The 13,054-nt window shown below is 30.6% G+C and overlaps 1 protein-coding gene across 1 annotated transcript in view; it reads right to left on the bottom strand.

Annotated features, from left to right (window-relative positions):
• Positions 1-12,785, bottom strand: part of LOC145319821 (dynein axonemal intermediate chain 7 homolog) — a 49,898-nt gene extending 37,113 nt beyond the window's left edge. The window contains exons 1-4 of the mRNA XM_080162184.1: positions 12,701-12,785; positions 12,372-12,415; positions 10,080-10,160; positions 8,519-8,560 (exon numbers count right to left, since the gene is read on the bottom strand). Of these exons, the coding sequence (XP_080018310.1) occupies positions 8,519-8,560; positions 10,080-10,160; positions 12,372-12,415; positions 12,701-12,769 (236 nt within the window). The 5' untranslated portion in view covers positions 12,770-12,785. The remainder of the gene's footprint in view (positions 1-8,518; positions 8,561-10,079; positions 10,161-12,371; positions 12,416-12,700) is intronic.
• Between the last annotated feature and the right edge of the window lie 269 nt (positions 12,786-13,054).

The raw sequence follows: 13,054 nt of genomic DNA, 5'->3' as shown, positions 1-13,054 counted from the left end.
GCTAGTTTCAAAATAAAGGGGCCGGGTTTTCTGTGCTCGTTGATACACTTAGGTGAAAACCACCATCTCATTTAATATATTTTTACTTTTGTTACATATTTTATCTCAGGCTAAATTACAAAAATTATTAGTATTACCAAAATTTTATGTTCCTTCCCGTAATTTGTAAAAGTTGACTATTCAGCAAACTACACACATGGCATAAGGTAAAACATCATTTCCACACAAAAATTTCATAGTCTAACAATCAAACTGTTTCCAAACTATTATTGCAGCAAAAACTGCTTCATTACACTGTCCTCAACCAGGGATCTTTAAGGATAAGACAATGGATTATAAATTGATATACGTCCCCAAAGATGATAAAAATACCCCTTCTGCAGGTTAATGGTCGAGAAGCATGGACACTACAAGTATGAAAGAAACCAATAGAAATTCATTAAAAGTATTCAAAGTTTTTGAGACAACGTGGTTATAAAACTTTGGGTACCAGTGTAATACAGTTCATGTCCCCTCTCTTATATAACGAAAGCCATTGCACACATACACATTCAAACCCCATCATAATTTGGAGAGGGAGGTTTCAATAATTCACATTATACTTTCTATGTAGTAGCATTACTACTTTGAAATATCATATCTTGTGATTTATTGACAATATCTACCAAACTATAAGATTTTGGTCATTCTTCCCCGCTTAAAGGTAGAGTTAAACAAGATTTCTGATTTGATATTTAATTGTGTTTTTACTGCTTAATACTTTAATGATGTTTAAAATTTTGATGTTGATGCGCTTGTTATGGACAAAGCATGCATTTGTGCTGTTTTATTGGTACCTCCATTGGCTATGGAAACATCCCCTACTTCCATTGGCTATGGAAACCGCCCCTACTTATCCATTATGATACATTATTACATTTCAAATATAATATATTTTATCTTACAATACCTGACATTTATGAAAGAAAGAAAGGATGAGATAAATTGGCTGAAAATTCAATGTTTATACTAGTTATTATAGACAGCTTTCCGCGGATAGTAGAATGAAAATTAAAATCAGTTTTGTTAGACCCAAGAGGATGAAGACCTGGGCTAACAAAACAAGTATTAATTTTATAATAATTATTTTAACATTAGTGAAAAATTGTCTGTAATACAAGGCTATACATGATTTTTCAGTGTGGCCGAGAACCGATCCTAATCCATCGGATATTAATCGGTTTCGAAGCAGGAATTTTTCTTTTTGCTCCTTCTCTTTATTTTGTTTGTCTGTCCTAAACGCCTTGCGGGAAATATAATTTAAGAAAACCTTATTTTTGTGAGGATTCCCTGAATTTGTAAGCTTTACAGCACACTAAATTATTGTACTTTCTCCCGTTTTTATTAATTTTTAGATTATACTCACTTTTTTGTCTTTAATAAGATATTATTTTTAAATAAACCTTACTCGAACTTTATCATCCTTGTAACTCAAAATAAAGGTGAGATATTATAAATATTGTTTTGGCTCAAATTTTCCCTATTTACATATCAATATACCCTTGACATTTAGGACAAGTCTTCACAGAAGGGGTGGCAGGGTTCCACAGGGAGGAAGGGACAAGGCAATAGAAATTAACCTATTTTACTACCCGCTATAATATATTTATTGATAATGTTGTATAATCCTATTTAGAATATAATGTTTGGCTTATAACATTATTTTACCGTATTACTTCGAAAATGATGGATACCCACTCAATTAGAACCGGTTCTAGGCCACAATAAAAGATCAATTTTCCAAGAGTATTAAAATAAAAATCATAAAACTGATACCAGTTTTGTTAGACCCGGGGACCAAAGGTTTTTATATTATTTTTTTATTTAATATCTGGAAAGCTGTCTAAAATACGATGTTATAAATAGCAATTATCAGCATAAAAGACATTTTGTTTCAATAAGGAAGAGAAAACTCCTATTTTATCTTTTATTGTCTTGTCCTTGTATCCCTGATGATTGAAAAGGTAGGAGGAAGGATATTAAGACTTATATGTATTCATATTATTATTCTTCCTCCCCTTATTCAACTATTTGCGGCTCAGTTCTCAAACATGTTCTAATCTACCCTATAAATCACTATATCCGTCTGTTATTACGGCTTTCAGAAAATGGGCTGCTTAATCAAAGCATTATATAATTAATCTCGTAGTAAATTAGCTTTAATTCTTTACATTATGTTGTCTATTTGTCCATAAGAATAAATTAACCAATTAGTATTTTTTTTCTTCATTTTTTACAATACTTTAACCCTTCTAGTTATTTGTTGCGCTATGTATAACTATAATTAGAATTGGATTGAAACCAGCAGTGACTAAACTTTACAACTAACAATTTTGAATCTATAGAAAAGGCAATTTTGCTATAAATTATTTAGTGATGTATAACAACTTATTGATCAGTATCTTATCCCTTAAGGTTTCTAACTTATAATTGACGTTGTCAGAAAAAAAGGGAAATAATATTTTAAAACTGTAACTCTTATGGTTATTTGTTGGATGTCTCATAAAGATCCAATATCTGTCATATTCTATGTGAAGTGAGGAGTGTCCGATCATTTACACTGTGAAGCATATATTTTTAATAGCGAATGAGAGGATAGAATTTAATCATTTTTTCATAAATTGGTCAATTGCAATTGAGCTCTCATTTTCTCTCTCTGTTTGTCTGTCCTTTGAGAACAATACAATGGACGACAAATTGCCCCCCCCCCCCCAAAAAATGCAAAAAAAAACCAGTTATCACATTTTTTTATTAAAATTCCTGGTTAAATAGTTTGGACAAGAACCAACCTATGAAAATTCTCTGAAATCAATTAAGCTAACGAATAAGATAAGGGAATTATAAAACTTTGGGAACCAGTGTAATTTATAATCCAATTTTCCCTCTCGGAATATAATAATGATTCAGAAACTATAGAGTATCTGCTAAACTAATATTTTTGCTAAAATTATTGCACACACTAGTAAAGGTAAGAGTAAAGGGGGGTAGGAGGAGAAAAATCTTTGAATCAGCAGAATAGAACTAATAATACTCAGCACACCACAGATTAAGGGATCGTCAAAACTGACATTTTCCTAAAATTTAAACCTTTAGGTAGAAAGACGTCAAAGAGCGAGGGTAAAGGAGTATTAACCCCTTGAATTGATTGAAACCCCTCAATGTACTATTATATTCTATAAAGTACAAAAAACATTATTCTATTAACATGGAACAAGAAGAACTAAAATATCTTCTCATTTGACCCCCTAAATTTTTTAAAAATACAACATATTACCCGTCAAACCTTTAAAACCCCACATTTCATCCCCCTCAAAAAAAAACCTTAGCCCTGCTTATATATTCGAAATCTAAAACTCATAAAGTATTCGCTTTATATATAAGTTTTATTTTACCTCTACCTTTCTCCCTGCATGATAAAATATTTTACTCCACATTGGTAAATTCTACATGTAGCTTTAACCTCTTCAGAATTTGCTTTTTCTGTGTATTAAAGGTTTTTGCTAGGTTTCTTGCTTACTCTTGTCAGTCCATAATATACAAAATTCAAATTGACAGAACTTTAGTATTTAACATTATCTAAGCAATTAATTAAAAGTATATTAAACATAAGTAGCCCTATACCTGCAGTTTCAAAATCTGCGGGGCTAATTGGTAGCAAATATAACCCAAAGTTCTCTTCTCCACCCCCCAATATTTTTTTTAAAATTAAACATAAGTAGCCCTATACCTGCAGCTTCAAAATATGCGGGGCTAATTGGTAGCAAATATAACCTAACCTAATCTGTACGAACAATCCTTATTTTATTTTATAGTTATGTTTTTATTCTAATTTTGCTGTATGAATGTTACATAACAAATTCTTGAATCATAATTAATTGGTAATATGGATATCAAAATCGTATACTAAATAAAGATGATAAAAAGGTTTATTTTTGGAGAAAATCATATCATTTTTATAGCAAGAGAAAATAAAAACATTTTGTGAATTATAGTTTTATATTCTCCCAGGAAAAGAGTTATAGTACCATAAAAAATCTTATTTAGCAAAATAAGTAAAAAAAATCTGAAGGCACCAAGCACAAAAGCTAATCATCTTTTAAAATTATTTTGGGCCTAAGAAGTAGCGTAGCGTAACTGCATTTTAACTAAGTAATACATACCGTCAGGTTCTGTAAATGGAAGCAAAGCAACTATATAATCGTTACCATAAATTCCATACGTCCATTTGAAACATGTTGATTTTTAACTTTTTTGACAACAAATTGTTATGTGACAATATTTATCTGATTGGTCTGATTTTTGGAATACTAATTCCTAGGACAACAAAGTACATTGTTATAAGCGAGGAATCTCAATAATCAAGTCCTAAAAATGTAAGTATGTCCTTAAACAATATCCTTTTTTAAGCAGTTTTTCAACAGATTTATTTATAATTTTGTTTCGTTCAACTTTTATACATTTATATTCTGATTATTCAGTTCTGACACTCTACATGTGTTAATGTTCTTTTGTCCTACCGTTTCAGAGCTTTGCTATTATGGATGTTGTCATCCTTGTTTTAGTATATGTTGTTTAATTTTTCTATAGAGATACTAAATTGTACTTTTTTAAAACCAACTACTTTTATCCTTGAGCCATTTCGTGTGAAAAAGCCATTTAAAAAGTGTTAATGTAATTTATGGCAAGAACTTGGGCTACATTGTACACAAAATAAACAGTAAAAATTAATTAAAAGTCAAGCAAATGATAATCATTATCTGTATGTTCTGTAGGGCTTTTAAATTATAATTTAACTAGCGGCTTTGCCCCTAGCCTCTAGGGGCTTTTCCTTAAAGGTTCAGTGGAAAATTTTAAAATTTTTGTTTACATTTCTTTTGTTTACATTATTTAGATGTTTTCTGTATTTTATAACTTTATATAACTATTTATAACTTTTCATAAATCTTTATAACTTTCATATTTTTTTATATTCATTTATATTTTTCAAAACAAGAAAATTAAAAAGAAGAAAAAAATTTAAAAAAAAAATATAAAAATTTATATCAATTTATGAAAATTTATAAAAGTTTATAAAAATATATAAAAACATAAAAAATAGAAGAAAAAAACATAAAAGATTGAAAAATAGCTCAAAACCACCACATGATCAGTAGGTATGTTTCCTGAAGGGTAGAATCAAATCGGTTCAGTGGTTACCTAGATCTAAAGGGACAGACGGACAGACGGACGGACTGACAGACATCAAGCTACTTTGTATTATAGATAATTGATAACTAATTGCATCCCATATATTAGTATTTTAAATATTTTTCAAATGAACAGCTCTAAATATATCCATTCTTTCGATTCCATTTTCTTACTTTCTTCTAAGAACATAATTGTCCTAAAAAATTCATTTAAAATTAATGGCTTTGCTAAAGTCAAACTGCCATTAAAGTTTAAAATTTGCAAATCTTTCATCGGTTTATTAAAGGATTTATATTTCAGAGCAAAGCTACTCTATGACTTGATTACAAGTATGTCTTTCAGGAAAATTCATTAAAATTTAGGTTGACATTTACTCCTCTTCATGGTAAAAATTTGCTTTGCAATAATGAATATATTATTACTTGGATCATACTAGATTATCATGGACTCTTATAAAGTAAAAATTGAAGTTGGCTAAAACAATGACCTCCCCCCCCCCCCCCAAATCAACCATCCTCTATTCCACCCCTCCCCTTCCTACTGCACAGTGAGCCCAGGAATCCAATTTTGTGGAAAAAATTAATAACTTCCTTATTTTTCAACCAAATCAAACAATTTTTTTTTAATTAAAAGGTTTTTATAGTACCTTTTACAGAATTAACAAGATTATCCCTTCCTCCCTCTCTAGATGATTGGGGGGTCAAAATATCACCCCCAAAAATTGGTTTTTGGTCGATTTTGACCCAGGCCACTTTAAATGGCCATCACGGCCATGGAAGTGATGGGAAAAAAATTGTGCAAAATAGCAAAGATGGGCAATGGCCCAGTGTGTCAGGTGACATGTGTCCCAGGCCTGTCAGCCAAGCAGTCTGGCTGCACTGGCATGCCAAAAATCCTCAAAAACTTCAATTTTTGAAAATTTTTGCGACCTCTAACTGCGGCTGTCGGCCAAACGGCCGGTCAGACCACCTCTGGCCGCACACCTGCCAATCCGGCTTGGAATGACCTACAAAAAAGTGGTAATACACGTGGCTGCGCCACAAACACACGCCGCCCTGTGTGCAAAAAACACAACAAAAAATTGTCAATTTTTTGGTGTGCTAACTTTGCCGCCAATTAAAGGACGGAAGGCGGCCGGCAATTATCTCTGACTTCTTCTGAGTGCAGTTAGAGCCGGCCATTGTGGTTCTAAAGATACCTTTAGATTTCTGGTAGCCCCTCCAGGAGGCCCTCAGGGTCCATTACACAAGGGCATAGTAAAATTTTATTTTGAGGTGCTCTAACTTTTCCACCACTGGTGGGAAAATTTTATGCCATGATTTTTCGGAAAGGCATTTTGCCAGATTTTTACCCTGTAAAAGGATTTTTCTCTATAATGAAATCCGGCAACAAATTATATAAGGATTATACACTAAAAATAGCTTAAAACGACCTTTACAAAAATATCTATAGAGGTTAAGCAACTAAGTGAAAGTTGATAAGACCAATGGGATCCTCTTATATATTGCCTAATTAATGCTAGAACTTCATCCTAAAAATTTTCACCTCGTTGCTAAAAAGATAAAGGTATTTGAATCAGAGCTTAAAAAAATATTCAACGTGCTTTTTTTTGCATTTTCACCAACTTTCTTTAATATGGATTCCAGAGGTTTTTTTTATACAAAACTATTTAGTTTCTTGTTATCCAGCGTTAGATAATTGCACAACCTTTCTAAAATGTTATTACATTACGTCCTAAGTTAATATTTGATTAAATGGCAAGTAAAACAAAAAAAAATTAAAAATATTTTTTTTGGGATATTTTTGTATCTAAATTTCGTGAATTTCAGGGTAACAACTTCAGAAGGCCATAAAAACTTTAATTTTTTTAATTTTTCATTAATTTAAAATGGCAAACCTCCTCTAATATGATGAATTTTAACATGGACTTTTAAAATAATTGATTTTCTAAAGTTCGATTTTGGGCTTAAATAATTTTTTCCACAAAGTTGGATTCCTGGGCTCACTGTGTACTGGATGAACGACCTGACCAATGAATGAGTTACATGTTGTCGACTTAATTAAAACAATTTTTCCCCTGTCATAATATCCACGTATACTCTATATCCATTTGTGCACTGATTCTAATTTCTTATTATAACGAAACAAATCTGAAATTGAACAAAAAATTATTAAAGTCTTTGGAATAAGGAAATATGACTTCTGAGTCAAACTTGAAGAATTCAAATTTTCTATTGTATACAAGGAAGGGGAGGTGATAATGACTTAAATTAATCCCCAACCCTTTACAAAATTTTATATTCATCAAAAGCAAAATATCACTGATTAAATTGGGAAGAGAATAATATTGCATCCATTGTCATGTCCCTCAATCCCTGAAGAGTTGAAAATATATTTTCATACACAGATTTCAAGGAAAAATAGTCAAGGATGGTAAAAAAGGTTTAATTTTATTCATCAGTTAGTGAAAATATAGTTTAACCCTATTTTTAAAAAAAAATTAATATACGTTTAGACACAGTTTTAGAAACCTTAATGAACTCTTTATAAAGAGTGTTTAGCATTTAGATCTTAATCATACGTTTGATACAACAGCAATAGATAATATTCAAAATAATATTTGGTTTATTTACAAAATGTTATTGAATATCCATATTTAAAATGACTCTTACCAAAACTAATTTTCCCTCCTGAAAGTAAAATCTTTTAGATAAAAATATTTGTTGAATCTGATGTGAAAAGTCACCTGGATAAACCTTTACAATTTCATACACACACAAAAATCTTCCAATACCAACATATGTACATACACACACATATAGTCACGTTGTTTTATTCTTTGGCTCCAAAACTTTAAGTGTTTTTATTCAATTTTGATTGGTTTGTTCTAATTTAGTAGTGTTCAAACTTTTCAACCAAAAATTGTAATCCATAGAAAGAGTAAATTTGTTTACCGACATTAGGAATGTATGACAAAATATCATACATTGTCTTATCCTTTAGGATCCCTGCCAATACAGGACTGCGATACAATACAATTGAAACTTTAAATTCTCCGCTGTGTTTAATTATCCAGCGATGAGACAATTGTCGATAAATTGATGTAATAATTATCATCACTATTACCCAAAATTTTTAAGACAATGAATTAGAGCAACTGCTATGCCAAGTTTTAGTGTTCTACTCCTGTTTCAAAGTCCTAGAACACATGCCTTTTAGGAAAATAAAAGTAGAAAAACTATATTTTATTACTTTTTATAACTGGTTTTAATCCAAAGGAAAAAAACTTTACCTGGCTTGATCGATTTTCTGTTGAACCAGGACATAGTGTTTGCTGAAATAAAATTATCATTAATTCATTATTTCTACCTTTTAAGAAAACAAGGGCGTTACAAACAATAGTAGCCAAGCCCCCTTTTTTTAGAAGTCTGTTGTTTTACTCATTGAACCACAACTAAAGATGTTATGCTTATTTCAATGTAACCCATACCAGACGGGACCCCTACCGGACCTTAATCAGTCGAGGGGAGGGGGCGATAAACGCCCATTCTTTTATCTCAACTCCTATTAGAGCGAGAGGGCGAAAAAATTGTCAATGACCACTGTTTGACAAATAATTTCTGACAATAATTTATTCAAAGTCAAATTTTGCTTCTCTTTTATTAAAGAACCTTTATTGAAGAAGATATGACATTACAATCACCTTAGTATGAGCCCTGAGAGCGGTTTTCAAGAGTTTTTTTAAAGATATGTTTGTTTTTCTGCGTCTGCATAGAACAACCGTGAACATAATTACAGTTATCAAGTTGCCAACTAAAAATCAAAATAAGTACATTTTTCAAATAATTTTTTATATTCAATTTTTAAATCTGTCTAGCTTTCTTTTCTATTAAATTTACAAGTAATATTTTAAAACCCTGTAATTCAATTTATTTAAAATGTTCTTATTTTGATCCTTATATGACAACTTCAAACAATAATTTCATCGTTATTTCTTGAAACATAGAGAAACATATATTTAATTCTTGAAAACTGACCTCCGCAGTTGGACAAAATTATTGGCGTATTTCTAAAAGTGTCTAGTATGAAACCTCCTACGATGATTTTTTAAAATTGAAAACAAAGGAGGGGTCAGTTTTTCATTTGTTTGTTTATTACTTTAGGTCAGGTCAGGTAAGGTTAGGTTACATTAGATTTGGGTAATGGTAGACAATTTATAATTTTGAAGAATAGATTTGCATATAAAAAAATAGAAAAATATATTTTGATAAATTAACTGAATCCCTAAAAGTTAAGCTTTTTATATTAAAAACAAACTTTGTATAAAAAATTCTAGATAAAGTTTATATGAATTGAAGTTAATGTATTCATAAAACTTTGCTATGTCTCTCTACATTGACCTAAAATTAAAGGGTAAAATGTTTTTTTAATAAAAATCTTTTCAATACTGAAAAAATGTTTCAAAAGTTACAAGACAAGTATATACAAAATGCGGAAAGATGAACACGTCAAAATTAAGATATCTTGACAGGACATTGTGGACCATTTTAGAGGTCATCTCTTAAGATTCTTATAGACTTACGAAGGGCCAGATACATAGACAGCTAGACATCGTTCTATTTTAAGTTACAGGTTCCTTCCTCAAAAAGCATGGCGATGAGAATTTTTTTTTAATTAGGAAGGTGCTTGCCTAATTCATGTGGGGGGGGAGGGGTTTAATTTTACCAGATTAGCCTGAACCCAATTTAACCTGACATTACCTAACCCCAAAAAAAGGTAAAAGGTTCTGTGCTCGACTAGGAACTTTGAGTGAAACCACCCAATTAAATAAGCATAATCAAATCTAATCTTACACGTATAGGGCTCTGGTGCTGCTTAGTTGGGTTACACATTTCTGCAAAGATTCATACTTCATCTTGGCTAACTGCTCGGTCCTAAAAATTAAAATTATCTTTGAGATCAGGTCAAATAAGTAACAGCTTAAAGAACGAATTTAATAAAGATATATTACATAACAAATAAATAAACGTTGTAGGCTAACTCCAACCCCATCCACCTTCCTTTAAAAAAGTAAAAAATTATCTAATTACCAGCAACTCTGAGACTTACTTGGTCTATCTGTACAGATATAAGAGTAAATGAGAAATTATGATTAAGAAAATAGATCTTTGGGTGATGTTCTCTCTTTTTAAACATAGGTTAATTAATTTTGCTGTGAATATTCAATTAAATATCTGTAAAGATCCATTTAATAACTCATTTTAATAGTTTGTCTGACGAATGCGCTAATGCTTTCAAAAGCTCCTAAGTACTTAAATCTTCCTAGCAGATTTTTTAACATTTAAAAAAAATATTATGCTTTAATAACCATGAAAAAAAGAAAATGCATATTTAAACTGTGACAGTGTGAATGAAATATTTTGGTTAAGTTTTTACCTCCAAAAGAATTTTTAGACTTCACTAATACTGAATATTTTCTTTCTTAAATCTTATAAATCTTCATGAATAGTAAATATAAACAAAAACTGCTTGAATAAATTTACTCAAAGGAAATAAATACTTTTACTCAGACAGGGAAAGGTATACAAAAGTAGCAGATCCTTTCTTTCATCAAATATTGAGTGGATGGAGAGGGAGGGGGACTTTGGACTGTTAATAACACTGGTACCAAAAGTTTTATAACCCATTTTATTTTATTCAAAGACTCCAAACTAGATTTAGTAGTCTTTTATCATTGGGTTGTAATTCATTTTCCTATCCCTTTCAAATCTAAGTTTTCAACAATCTAAATTGATATTAAAATTTTGAATAATAATAGTGAATTATTTTTCTATCGTTGCCCCTTCCCTGTATGCACTGGAGTGTGTATATTGTAAGAAATTGAACAGGAAGGCAATAATTCTTTGTCCTTACATTCCAGGGATAAAGGGATAACTACATCTGATTATAAATATTGGAGAAGGCATCCATGAATGTACAGAAAACATTGTTCATTTAGTCATTGGCATGATTTTTTATCCATCCTTTAATGTCTATCTGTATTTAGCGAAATATTTCGTTAACCACTGAACCGATTTGGTTTCTCTTTGTTTAAACTTCGTATAGGTCCTACGGTATTTTATCAGTATTATTGGAAGGGTACCTCAAACATCCCAAAAGAAATCGCCCATAGAAAACTTACACCCCACCCCCTCTCACAAATTTATATTTTCTACTTTCTTTTAAACTGAAATTTTGATTGGAGGGTTGATTTTTTTTAAAAAGTAAATTTCTTCATAAATAAAACAAAGCTAAGAATTATTATATTACATATTTATATATATATCAATGAAATAAAGTCACTTTGGTAGAGGAAATACTAATATATTTCATTATGAAAACCAAGCTAAGAAATATAGTATTACATATCAATATATCCATGAAATAAAGTCACTTTGGTAGAGGAAAACCATGAAAACCAAGCTAAGAAATATAGTATTACATAGCAATATATCCATGAAATAAAGTCACTTTGGTAGAGAAAAACCATGAAAACCAAGCTAAGAAATATAGTATTATATATCCATATATCCATGAAATTTTTTTAGCAAATAAAGTCACTTTGGTAGAGGAAATACTAATATATTTCATCACGAAAACCAAGCTAAGAAATATAGTATTATATATCCATATATCCATGAAATAAAACCACTTTGGTAGAGGAAATACTAATATATTTCACCATGAAAACCTAGCTAAGAAATATTATATTATATATCCATATATCCATGATATAAAGTCACTTTGGTAGAGGAAATACTAATATATTTCATCATGAAAACCTAGCTAAGAAATATTATAAATGTACCAAGAGAACCCTTCTTAATTTTTAAGTACATATATAAATTTTTTATAGACATGGACATACAGACATATAGACAAACAGACAGATACACTTACAGACATTCAGACAGATAGATACACAGACATAGAAACAGGAAGAAATACCACGTGACAGGTAGACCTACAAATAGATGAAAATATAGCCAGATTAAAATACAGAAAGATAGACAGACAGAATTATATACAGACAGGTAAAAAGATAGACAGATAGAACTGGATAAGGATATGGATGGATTTTGTTATGCTTGCTTTGATATATTTACCTGACAACCTCTCTTAAAGCAACCTCAGCTGTATCACTTTTTTCCTAAAACAAATAAATAAATCATCAAAATATGAATAAACTTATATAAAAAAAAATGTAACCAAAATGTTTTTGTAAACCATGACTTTTTAAAGAGTATTTTTTAAAGATATAAAATATTCGTAGTTAATTTATTATGTGCTCGGCATTAGGCTGACAGAAAAATTTTTGCTCGACAAAAATTAGTAGGAGATGGATTCATTGGAGGTGATTTCTTTTTGGACTGATAGACCAACATTCCAGGTATTACTGAATTATAAAGTAGCTACGCTTCTACTGATAATACACCTGTTCTGATTCCTCCTCTTTTTTCTTTGCTTCTGGCTCCTCCTTCTTTCCCTTCTTTTTGGGGCCCATTTTGTACAAACTCTTATTTTCTGAAATTCAGACATATTTTGTCCATTCCCTTATTGATCATTGACTGTCCCCTCCCTATTTTTTTGGTTAGGTGAGGTCAGGAATAGTGGACAAAGTAATGCCACGTCTTGCGATCATAGCGGTCATGCGTCACATTGGAAGGGTGAAATTTCATATTTCAGTTTTCGCTATTTGATTTACTGTTTTTCTCTATAAGATAAAAGCTATGCTTGCAAGATGATTTAATTCGCTATAATATAAAGAATTTTTTTTCAAATCGTGATC

The sequence above is a fragment of the Acartia tonsa genome, chromosome 1 (genome assembly GCF_053477335.1).
Source record: "Acartia tonsa isolate MP-2025a chromosome 1, ASM5347733v1, whole genome shotgun sequence".
In the NCBI taxonomy this organism is placed as follows: Eukaryota; Metazoa; Arthropoda; class Copepoda; order Calanoida; family Acartiidae; genus Acartia; species Acartia tonsa.
This window is presented reverse-complemented; position numbering and strand designations above follow the sequence as displayed.